Below are 12049 nucleotides of genomic sequence, written 5' to 3'. Positions count from 1 at the left end.
CTGCAGAGGCTCCTGGTCGGATGTGTACGTGTGTCTGGTGAGGCCCGAGGAAAGCCGACTGGGGGGCCCTGGAAGGGCCTCTTGAGCCGCTAGGCACCAAGCCTGGGGGTTGGGGACTGGGCTGGGGAGCATGGCCTGGTGGCTTTGCGGAGAGACCGCCACGGTGGGTGGAGGGACTCTGCCCCCAGGGGACGGAGGCTTGGCTGGGACTCCAGCCTTTCTGGCCTCGCTGGGATGCTCTGAGCGGAGCTGGCGCCGTGGCCGGTGCCCGTGGCGGGGGCAACAACCAGAAGCTAGTTCTGGGCACTCACGCTCCTCGCCCTCTCGCCGCAGGTCCGGCCGCCCCATCAGCTTCATGGTGGTCTTCATTACCCCCAATCCCCTGAGCAAGATCTCCTGGGTCAACAGGTTGCACTTGGCCAAGATCGGACTCCGTGAGTAAAGCCCTGGGGAGAGTGCGTCAGGGGCCAGGGGTGCGGAGCAGGGAGGCTTGGGGTGTGCACGTGTGGGTACGTGGGGGCAAGGACGCTTCTGAATTGGAGGTAGGCGGTGCCATGGAGGAACACGGGAACCAGGGTCCTGAGTCCTGAGGCTCTGCCTAGTAACCCTGGACAAGTCATGGCCGCTGTCCGAGCCTCAGTTTCCCTGTCTGTAAAGTGATGGCAACCGACGATGTCAATGAGCAGTTGTCAGGCCTCTGGGGGGTTGGTCCGGGCGGGCTGCTGAGAGACTTTCTTTCCGTGGGGTGATGCGAATGTTTCAAACGTAGGTAGTGCGGAATATGCTAGAAACCTTGATGCGAAGGCTTTAAAAGGGTGGGGTTTATGGTAACCGAATTCTTTCTCAATCAAACTGTTACCCAAAGGAAAAAACAAAGCAGTGCAGGTTAGATTAAACTGATTCTCAACCAGGGCCTCTTTGTTATTTTTCTTTTGTCTTGTGCATCCCGTAATGATTACTTAGATAAACAAAACAATGTTTACAGAGCGCGTCCTTCGTGGCTGACGGTTTTCTAAGCATTTTACGTGTCTCTTTCTTTTCACATTGATGGTAACTCTTGAAGGTAGGTTCTGTTGTGGACCCCCTTGTACAGTGGAGGGCTCTGAGATTCAGAGAGGTGCAATGACTTGCCCGAGCTCACACAGCAGGAAGGGGCAGAGCTGTGCTCCGACCCTGGGCAGTCAGCCCCAGAGCCCACTCTGGACTGCCGTTCCTCTGCCAACCCCCACTGGGAGAGTTTCTGTCTGCAAACCGAAAGTTTGTCCAGCTGTAAGGACTTTATACTTGCCTGTTAGAGCTACTAGTTCCTGTGATGTACCAGAATTCCCGTTTGCGGCTTCTGGCCAATAACAGGGACATTTTTTGTTTCATTGTTGTTGTTTTTTCGGTGTGATCTTATTATAGGTTTTGAGATGTTTCTGGAAAGAAGTGAGGACCTTTGACCCTGGCTTTCATCAATTAAAAAAATAATTATGGAATGAGTCTTTACTGTGATTTTGGGCGTGGGGAAAAGAGCAATGACAGAAACTGAAATATCCCTGCTCTCAGGGAAGCTCTGATTTATGAGGGGCAGATAGGCATTACATGAGGAGCAAATCAACAGGGAGAGGTGGGGCCATTTAGGGGACAGAGTTGGGTGACGTGCCTGTCACCGAGCCTGGGGGTCAGGACTGCTATCAGGGAGGGCCCCTGGGAAGGGACATCTAAAGCCAACAGAGATCTGGCAAAGCAGTCTAGGCTTCAGAACAGCAAGTGCAAAGGTCCTGCAGTGGCCAGAGCTGATGAATCGTGGGGAGAGAAGTAGGCAGTTGGAAGGACACGCAGGTTTTCCAGAAAGCCAGGGCGAGATGTAGGGAACTTTTTCTGAGCGTGATGGCCAGCTGTTCCTTGTAGTGGCGAGAGCTGGGCAGCGTCTGGTCTGGTTTCCACTTGAGTGGATTGCTCTGCCCGCTGTGCTGAGAGGGCCTGTGGAGGCGGGAGGAAATGGGGAGGAGTTTGTGGCTTTGAAGGAGCCAGGGTCAGAGGCCTTCTTGATCTGGTGCTGATGTGGCACAAGCCTCTGCTGGATGTTTGCGGGTGGCCAAGAGAGCTGCAGAGGGAGGAGAGAGGATATTAAGCAGAGACAGCCCCAGCCTTGGCAGCTGACCGCTAGCCCCAGGGAAGGCTGACGTGGTTCCCCTGCTGACCCACGGAGCAGTTCAGTCTCGGGCATGTCAGAGCCCGATTGTACACCTGCTCTAAAGGCAGGTTGGTCTCCAGTTTGAGGCTCAGCTGCTCTGCCGAGTGGGGCTTGGCGTTGGAGGGAGTGGAGCTGAGTGGTGCGAGACTCTGCTCTCTTGGCTGCCTGTGACGCGCTCAGCTGCTTTATCTCCACGCGAGTTTCACTGCAGCAAAAGTTTTAATGGAAGGAGAGTCATTTGAAATCTTATTTGAATGTCTGGGTTCCCCTGGGGCTTGAATAATTTGTTCCTTTTATTTTGCCAGGTTTTTTTTTTTTTTTTTTTTTTTTTAACCCTGCAGTGCTTGGTCGGGTGTGGTGGGGAATAATACGAGCCTGTTGGTAACAGAATATGTTAAAAACATTTATTCACAAAGGATGTGATTCCTTTCTGGTTTTTTGTTTTTTTTTTTGATCTTTCTCTTTTCCCGACTACCACATATGGAGATTATAATCCACTGAACATTGAGGAAGGAGAGGGCTGGACTGGGGGTGCCTGGGATTCAGAATGGGGGGGTCAGTTTGCCCCTAGGGAGGAAAGGGCAGGGTGCCCTGGGGAATCTGGGAACCAGCTTCACATCCCAGCGGGGCTCCTCTAGTGCCGTGGGGTCAAGGGAAAGGCCTCTGGGAGGTGACTCAGACTAGAGCTCCAGGGGTCCTCTCCCCCTTACATTTGGGGATCTTAGGACCTCGTGAAATGGATCCAGGCTGTCTGGGGTCAGTTTTTGGTTCTGTCGCTTCCCAGCTCTGTGATCTCGGGCAAATGATTTAGCCTTTACTTGCCTTTCCCCATCAGAAAGTGGGGATAATGTCAGTGCCCCTCTCGTGGGGCTCCTGTGAACATATAGGGAGATGGGCGTGGAAGCCACCTGGGACAGCCAGCACCTGGCCTATGGAGGAAGCTCCTAGGATGGGAGAGCCTGCATCTCACGGGCGGGGAAGTGACCCGTCTAAGGTCGCATGTGATTCAGTGCCGAACAGGGAGGGGACAGGCCACCCTCCTACCCCTCTGCCAATTAGTCTCCTGTTCAGAAAGGCTCCAGGAAAGGCCTGCAGATGGAAGGCCCCAGAGAAGGAAGAGGCATGGCCGGGGGCTTTCAGCACTCCCTGCCTGTGTCCCCTCACCCCAAGTTCTTCAAGTGCTGTGTTTGTGTCTCTTACACCCCCCGGGTCACTGGAGCCTTTCCCATCACAGCTCTCCATATTCCCTCCTTCCCAGAGGATCTGGGCTCGGCAGGCTGCGGGCTGGTCCCAAGCTCACAGGGACACGTCCTCGCAGGATGTAGCCTGGCCCCCCTTCTGCCTCTGACTTGGCTATAAGTCCTCCCAGTGACCTCCGTGCTCCTCCTGGCGACGTTCGAGTGGCGGGTCCTGAGCGCGGCCCAGGCATCGTGCTGAACTCATTCTAGCTCTCTTCTCCACTGGCTCTCATCCGGCATGGACGTGGGCACTGGGACCTGCCCAAGCCCTTAGCTGGCAGTAGTGGGTCACCCACCCCAGCTGGGTGACCGCCGGCCATTCGCCTGGCCTTCCCCGGGCACCGGTGTCTCTCTGTCTCTGCGGGCGGATGTTTGCAAAAGAAGGGTGCCAATGTTCCGCCAGCCCCCATGTCTGTGGCCTTGGCCAGTGGCCTCTCCGTGGCTCTGGGTGTAAGGGGAACCTTGAGGGCAGCCTCGGATTTAGAAAGTAGAGAAGGGTGGCCCAGGAGGCCGCCCTGGAGTATCATAGCAGCGATGGGAAAGTCGCAGTGCCAGGAGTGAGCACAGGGTCTTTGGGAGGCCGGGCAGGGTCAGGGAGCAGGGCGGGGCTGGTGGCTCAGCCCAGTGGAGGGGCGGTGGCCACCCTCAAGCCCCCGGTTAGGCAGACTCCTCAACTCCAAGACAGCGATCTCCCAATGTCTTGAGGGCCTGGCATATACTACTTTCTGCCCCCAGCACTCACAGTGACCCTTGAATGGTTGGAATAATTTCCTGCGTTTTCCGGAGGGGCCAGCGGACTCAGAGAGGTTCAGTGCCTGGCTCTGCGTCACACAGGAAGGGAGCTGGAGGCCGAGTTGGGGTCTGCTGCAGTCAGCGTCCTGCTGCCAACGGGGATGCTCTGAGGGCGCGGATGTTGGGGGAGTGGAAGGGGCCATGGCCTCCAGCCCTCGAGCTCCCCCCGCCGCCCCATGGGGTGCTGCTGTGTTCAGTGGGTGCTGACAGACAGAGCCAGGCGCTGAGTAAGCCTTCACTTAATGTCACCTGGAAACCTCGGCTCTGCCGACGGTGCCGGTGCTTAATGTCACTTATCCCAAGCGGGCTTTCAGTTTTCAACTGCAACAGCCTTCTAATTTGGTCTCAGCTGCCGTGGTTTTGTGACAGGAACAATGGCAGTGGCAGATGGGGAGCTACAACTCCATTTTCCTTTAACGTTCCCGATCGCAGGCAGGGAAGGCACCATCTGGAAGGAGAAGGTCAGATCATTAAAAAATATATATCATAATAAATTGCCAGGACTTGATAGGCTGTGGGCATGGGGGGAAGGAGAGGAGAGGGGCTCGGGCGGCGTGGTGATGGAGGGGGGTTATGTTCACAGACCGAGCTCTGGGAAGGAGCTGGAGCTCCGGGGACAGTTGCATTTGAGCTGTCTGTTGGGCTCTGGGGCGGAAGGGGCCTGATCAGGTAGGAGCCTGAGAGCAGGGCAGGCTCAAGTCCTGCCCGTCTTTGTTCACCATCTAGGGGCTTGTCTGGGAGGCAGCACAGTGGTCGCGATGTCCGCACCTGCCCAGGGGAAGGGTGCTGTCCCTCGGCGGGCTTTCTGGGCTGTCACCCCATGCTCGGTCCACTCTCCGGCTCCTGGGCCCAGCTTTTGATGTCCCCTGGCCTCCGGTTCCCCGGGTAAGAGGGGGATGCCCACTCCCACCCCTCCTGGCGGCCCTGAGGGTAAAATGAGGCCTCACGTGGGACAGAGCTTTGTAAACTGTGAAGTGTGGTGTACATGGGTATTCTGTTATGATGACGCCTGTCCTGTGCTGTAGCTGTCCGTTCCGTGACGGCCTCACCTCCTTGGTGAGCTGTCCTTTGCTGTGACTCTGCCTCCAGGACCCAGTGGGGCGGAGGCCCGATGCTGGGGCTGCCTCTGTGCCCGTTGGGGAGTGAGCCCCCCGCGCAGCCCGGGGACTGCTGGCGGGGTAGGCTCCCTGGGCACGTGGGCTGGAGCCTCTGCCAAAGCAGGCTGGTCACGCCGTAATGCCTGACATTGTGGATGACTTTCACTTCTCAGGCAGCATCCTCTGAGCCCCTCGTCCCAGCTCCTCCTGCCACAACCGGCACCAGGATGACACCTTTCTCTGGTGGCAGGGCGTTGGTAAAAGCCATGTTATTGGAGTATGATTGACATACCTCATACAGAACACAGGTGAAGTTGGGGAGCCTGTGGGCACACATGCACGTGCACACTCACGCACACACGCACGTACTCTCATGCACACATGCACTCACGCACACACGCACACTTACACACTGGTGCACACTCTCTTATGGGCACACACGCACACTCATGTACACACACCCATGCACACACTCACGCAACACTTACGTACACTCACACACTCACACTCTCATGGGCACACACACTCACGCACACTCAGGTATATACACAGGCACACACACTCATGCACACTCACACTCGTGCACACACTCTCATGGGCACACGCACTCATGCACACACACACTCATGCACACATAGAGGAAAAAATAGGCAAACCAACAAGAGTGGAAAACTGTTCAGGGCCCATGACGGGCCAACAGGGGCTGAGACAGAAAGTGATGGAGGGGAGGGGTGGGTGGTGGTCAGCTGCGTTCACTCCCAGAAGGTAGACAAGTAACCTAAGCCTCGGGGAGGAGAGAAGCCAGCCCTGGGACAGAGAGGGCAGTACTCTAGATGGAGGGAGCATCCCAGACTCAGTAAGTGGCTGAGGAAAGCCTGGACAGAGGGATGAGGCCGGGAGGGAAGGATCAGCCTCACTGTTCTGGAAAAGTCTAGATTTGATTCCAAGAGGATAAGACTCACTGGACGTGGGAATGTCGATGTCCGGCAGAAGTTGTGGGCTAGCTCTGGCTGTTGTGGGGAGGACTGACGGTAGGGAGCAGTGGTTGGTGCAGGACCCCAGTCTGGAGGCCCTGTGGCTGGTGAGCCCCCTCGGGCAGAGCTGACCCTTGCTCGGCTGGGCCAGGGTGGGCCCGGGTCCCTGCTTCCTCCTGGCCTCTGAGTAGACACGTGGGGGTGAGAGGTCTGCGTCATGACTGTTCCATGGCAGACCACTCCTCCCATTCCTGAAGCTCCAGGTGCCCTTCGGCTTGATGTCATTGTGTTGAGTGGCCCCTCTCGCCCGGGGCGCCCTGTCCCATCCTCTGGCTCTCCCTCTCCAGGGCGGAGCTACCTCCTGGTTGTCTAGAGTCAGTCATGCACCTCAATGGGGCGGGGGGTGCTGGTTGCTGGGAGACAGCACAGGAGTCCAGCAGACCCAGATCCCCATCTGGACTCTGCCACCAGCCGCGCACATGACCTAGTCAATTACTTCATCCCTGAGTGTCGGCCTCATTGTCCATAAAGGGAAAAATCACGCTTCTCACTGAGCTGGTTACTGTGAGAACGAGAAGCCGGGAACACGTCTGTGGCACCTCCATGTGCTTGCGTGTAGATGCACAGTAGGTGTCTTCACCATGCCCTGCCCGGGCTGACGGCGTTCCTGGCAGGCGGCCCCCAAAGGGAGCGTGGAGAAGGATGGGCTCTTGAGCAGGGAGAATTCTCCAGGAGGGATGGTGGGATGGTAGTTACCTGCTCAGTCACGCCCTCTCTTCATTCACCCTTTCAACTTGTCCCCGCTGAGCACTCACTGTGTGCAGGCAGTGGGCTGGGCACCAGGGAGATCACGGCAAACCAGACAGGCCAGGTCCTGTTGGCCTGAGCTTACGTTCTAGAGACGTGTGCAGAGAGACCATGAACAAGGAAATAGACAAAGTGATTCTAGATTGTGGTGCAGGCTGTGCGGGAAATAAGAGGTGATCTTTAGACTGGTTTCTGAGAGAGGGGGCCGTCATAGCCAGGGTGGTCAGGGAGGACTTCTTGGAGGTGGTGGCATGTGAGGGAGCCCTGACCCACGCGAAGGAGACATTGCAGAGTGTGGTTTAGCAGATGCTCTCAAACACAGCGGTGTCCAGACCCGAGTCCACGGTCCGGGCCCTTGTGCTTCTCGCAGGCCCCCAAGGTCCTCGGTGTCCAATTAGACTGGGAATGTGGAGGCTGAGGACCTCCTGGGTCTCAGGGTGGGTCTTAAAGGAAGCAGGAAAGGGTCATACTCTTGACCGTCGTCATCAGAGTCAAGTGTAGAGTGGCATGGATGTGGCACCTTGTCTTCTGGCTTGGTTTTGGCCTCGAGAAGCCCCTCTAGACCTCTAGGTCAAGGCAGCAGGGCCTGGTCTGTGCTCAGTATCACAACATTTGGAAACCCTTTCTCATCTACTATTTCACTGGATCCCCACAACGACTTCAAGACAAAGGCATTTTTACGCCCCTGTGTCATGGGTGATGAAATTGAGGCTTAGAGTTGGGGGGATTTGCACAAGGCTGCTCAGCGAGAGGGTGGGCGAGCCAGGACTCAACTCTTAGGTTTCCCACCTCGCTGCTGGGATGCACGGCCATGACCACGGAGCAGAGCTGGGTTTCATCTGGGCTGGGCAGGCGTGGGGCTGGGGACGGTCCCCTGGGCGTGCAGGGCTGCTCACTGCCCGCTTGGTCTGCGGACTCTGACCAGCTTCCCCCTCCTCCTTGCTCTTGCTGTAGGGGAGGAGAACCAGCCGGGCTGGCTGTGTCCGGATGAGGACAAGAAGAGCAAAGGCCCGTTCTGGTGCCCCATCCTGGCCTGCCGCATCCCCGCCTTCTCTTCACGGGGCCTCAGTCTGCAGGTGAGCGGAATGGATCTTGCTGACACCATGCAGGTGGCTCGTGGGACGACCGGGACTTCCGGGCTGTACCCCTGGCAGGAGGGGGCCAGAGTGTGGTCCCAGCTTCTCCACCTCTTATGGATGGAGTCGCCCAAGATGCTTTGATGCGGTAGGAGTCCGTCCGCTTCCCCACCAAAACCATGCGGATAGATGCTCTCTGTGGGTCAAGGGAATGGAAAAATCCTGTGATTTTGAGCCAAGAGATAGCAATGATCTCATCCGCGGATGGCATGACTCCAGCTCAGAAGAGAGGCCGGAACACGCCCGAGGTGCTCCGTCAGACCACGGGTTGGCCCCTGGCTGATGCTGCCAGGCGGGAGCCGACGCTGGCCCCGTGGCCGCCCTCCCTCCGTCTGTCAAGTACCTACCACGTTTCCCCAGTGCTTTGCCACCACTGTCTTGTTTTGATATTTATAAGAACCCCATGAATAGATGTTTCTAGATCTGTTTCCTAGGTTAGAAACCAAGGCTCAGACAGGTGACATGATTTTCTAAAAACACAACCAGTAGTGAGGGGTCCAGGAATTGGCACCCTTCTTCGTCCGATTCCAGCACCCACCTCTGTGGCCACCTCTGGCACGCTCCCGCCACTGTCACCTGTCCCCGATGTCCTGGCTGCGCTCACCCCTCCCTCTGGAGTCCTTACTGCCATCCTCTTCCGTAGGAGAGGAACACATGTGAGCTCTGGGGAGGGGGAAGCACAGGCTTGGGACTTAGATACATAAGCCCTAAGAGACGAGCTGATTGGGCTGTAGCTTGGGGCTCCGAACAGTGACAAGTGCATGACCTCGAGGCATCCGTTCAGCTCTTAGTTCATTCACTTGTCCTGCACATAATTTTGAGCACCTCCCACATACCAGGTCCTGTGCCGGACACGGGGTGTGTAGTGGGGACCCACCCTCCTGTCGCTTTCAGTCTGGAGAGAGACAGCAGTACCTGGGGGGACGCAGGAGGGTGATGTGTGTTACGTCAGCTGGGATAGATACAGGGGTGGGGCTCCATGGTCACGGGGCCAAGAGGGCCTCTTGGCGGGGGTGGCAGATGTGAGTGGCGAGAAGGCCCCGATCCCCTGCAGGCCCAGTGGGTGAGTATCCCAGACAGACTGAGGGGCACAGAGCAGGGGCAGCCTGGGACGCTGCAGCCCCGAGAGCTGGGAGGACAGGCTGGAGCTCAGGTCCCGTGTGGATGCACGGGCCACGCCAGCTTCCCAGGCTGGTTGCGGTGGGGTTTCATTCTCAGGACCATGACACACCCAAGGATGGCTCCACACAGGGGACCAGCACCCTCTGATGTACATTTTGGAAAGATCATCCAGTCCTTCTGGCTGTGGTGTGGGCGAGTGAACCGTGGTCCCTGGGGGAACAAGACTGGCGACCGAGAGAGCACACAGTCCTCGGTGCGGGAGTCCCGCCGAGCCTTGGCAGGACTTGGCCGCAGGTAGAGGCAGGGCCAGGCGGGGGTGAGGCGAGTGGGACAGTCACCTAATCCCAGTCATCATGATGAGTAGAATTTTAATGCAATACTTCCAAAATCAAATCAGCAAATTGTGGCCTCGGTTTGGCTGCTGTTTTTGGGGGTAAGTAACGGGCTGGGATGGGGATGGGGCAGGGCCATGCAGGGTCCGTTTCTGTGTGTATTTAACATCTTACTAGTTGTTCATCATGGATTTTTTTGCATTAATTTTTATTGCCAAAAATTGTGTTATAATATTCCTTTGGATGCTGGGGTGTTTTGGCCCCACTCTCCTCCCTCTCATCCTGGTCCTAGAAAAGGGGACAGGGGCAGGGGACATGGGGATGCATTCGGGGAGCATGCCAGGGTGGGGTTGGCCACATGGATGGCAGGAAGGACGGATCTGGCTCTTGAGTGTGTGCACCTGGAGGAGGTGTCGGGGTGGTGGAATGTTCCCTCTGCCACAGCCTGATTTGGGGGTGCAGTCAGATTCCCAGCATGGCTCGGTGGCCAGTGGCCGGGGGGCAGCAACAGCAGTGGGGTAGCGAGCCCGTTCAGAGGTGTCCGTGCCAGGCTCTGCTCAAGGCGCTTCATGTCCAGTAACTCGGGACCTCCCCGCTGCCCGCAGACCTTCAGAGGCAGGGTCTCCCGGCACTCCCTGGGGAATGAGGGGCTTCTGGACTCCTTTCTGGCGGGGAGGCCAGATGCTATTCATCCCCGTAGGGCTCAGGGAAGCTGGCCTTTGTTGGCCTTCAGACCTCATTGATTAATAGGGAGGAGTCTTGTGTGCTCCTTCCCAGCACGGGGTGGGGGTTCCCAGGGGCCTCGGGGCCAGGATGGGTTGGGGACTCTACTCAGGTAGAGTCTGTGGGGTGGGATTTTTCGCGGTCCACCCCGCCTGTGGCTTACCTGGCCCTAGGACATCCTGTGGAGAAGGCTGACCCCAGGGTGACATTTGTCACCCCTGATGGCCTTAGTCCTCTGGAGAATACAGGACTCAGGCCATGGTCTGACAGGCCGCTCCTGGGTGGTGAGGTCACAGACAAGCCACTCCCTCAGGGCCTCCCTGAAAGAAACCCACCCCCCTGGGGAGCCGTCTTCTGCCTCATCCCTGGGGACACACATCTGTGAAGTCCCTCATGTAGAAGGGGGACGGCTCAGTGCAAACCTGTCCCCCTGAGCCACGGTCCAGCCTGGGAGCCTGTCTGGGGACAGGGGCTTGGGGAAAGAGTGCTGAGATGCTCCACGATGAGCACCTCGGGGGCCGGGGGCTGCAGCCCCGACCTGCTGAGGGTCTGCTCCAGGCTCATTAGCCAGAGCTGCTTGCTATCTGTGGGGTTCCCTGCCCACTGGCTCTGCCCCAGCCCGCCCCTCCTGGCCTGGTGCTGTAGGTGAGACGGGGTGGCGCACGTAGAGGGCCAGCACGTCCCACAGGAAGTGCCCGGCCCCGTGCCAAGTGCCGTGTATCTGCCTCTCCAGTCCCCACGACCATCCGGTGAAGCTTCAGGTTCTCCGTGACCATGAGGAACTGGCTGCTGGGGTCCCCAGCTGGTAGCAGCTGAGCTGGGACCGGAGCCCCGGCTGGCTACGCCCACAGCCTGTCTCCGTCCTCCAGCCCGAGCCGCTCTCCTCTGCGCAGCGCGGGGCACCTTGATTTGGGAGAGTGGCTTCCTGACCCCACTGGGACTCCTGGGGCCGTTGGAGCTTTTGCCAACAGTTTGGCCCAGGGCTCTGTGGACAAGGCTGACATCCGGGCCCCCTGGGGTTGCCATGGAAACGTTGGACTCAGGGTTGGTTTCCCCTTCCTGTCTGTGGGAGGACTGGAGCAGTGGCCTGGCAGGAGGGACTGGGCAGCCTCCACTGAGTGTGGCCCACCATGAAGTGAGATGCCGAGGAGCGGGGGCCTGAGGGTGCGTGGGGAGGTGGGGGGCAGGGCGAGGGGAGCCTCCTGCTCGGGCGCCTGCCCCTGTGCTCCCAGCTGCACACAATTGGGTGCCAGGAGCGCTGAGGCCTGCACAAGGGCAGCCGGGCCTCTGGGGAGAATTCAACTAGAGTGGGAAGGGTGCTGGGCCGGGAGTGGGACTTGGAATTCCAGCCCCAACTCTGCTGCCAACTTGCTGTGTGACCTTGAGTTAGTCGTGTCCCCTCCCCCACGCCCGAACATCAGAATTTGCCAACTCCTAAACGAGGGGAGTGGATGAGGTGACCTCTCTGGGCTTCCTCATCTTCAACCATTAGACACTTGGTTAGGACCTCCCGCCTGGGCCGGGGCCGCCCGGGCCTGCAGCACCAGCAGAGGGCAACACCTGCCCAAGCAGAGAGGGGTGGGGGGGATGGGGGGTGGGGTGGCTGAGGTCCTCCCTGGGGCGCCTCCAGCTCTCCCCTATGCGCCTCC

At 58.3% G+C, this 12049-nt stretch overlaps 1 protein-coding gene across 5 annotated transcripts in view; it reads left to right on the top strand.

Moving 5' to 3' along the window:
* Positions 1-12049, top strand: part of LOC111154660 (Rho guanine nucleotide exchange factor 10 like) — a 101421-nt gene that overhangs the window by 52903 nt on the left and 36469 nt on the right. For all 5 annotated transcript variants that reach the window (XM_022514451.1, XM_022514450.1, XM_022514448.1 and 2 more), the window contains 2 exons: positions 334-434; positions 8042-8163. In XM_022514451.1, coding sequence (XP_022370159.1) covers positions 334-434; positions 8042-8163 — 223 coding nt within the window. The remainder of the gene's footprint in view (positions 1-333; positions 435-8041; positions 8164-12049) is intronic.

Source organism: Enhydra lutris, unplaced genomic scaffold, assembly GCF_002288905.1.
Source record: "Enhydra lutris kenyoni isolate GAN:26980312 unplaced genomic scaffold, ASM228890v2 scaffoldscaffold38, whole genome shotgun sequence".
Lineage (NCBI taxonomy): Eukaryota > Metazoa > Chordata > Mammalia > Carnivora > Mustelidae > Enhydra > Enhydra lutris.
This window is presented reverse-complemented; position numbering and strand designations above follow the sequence as displayed.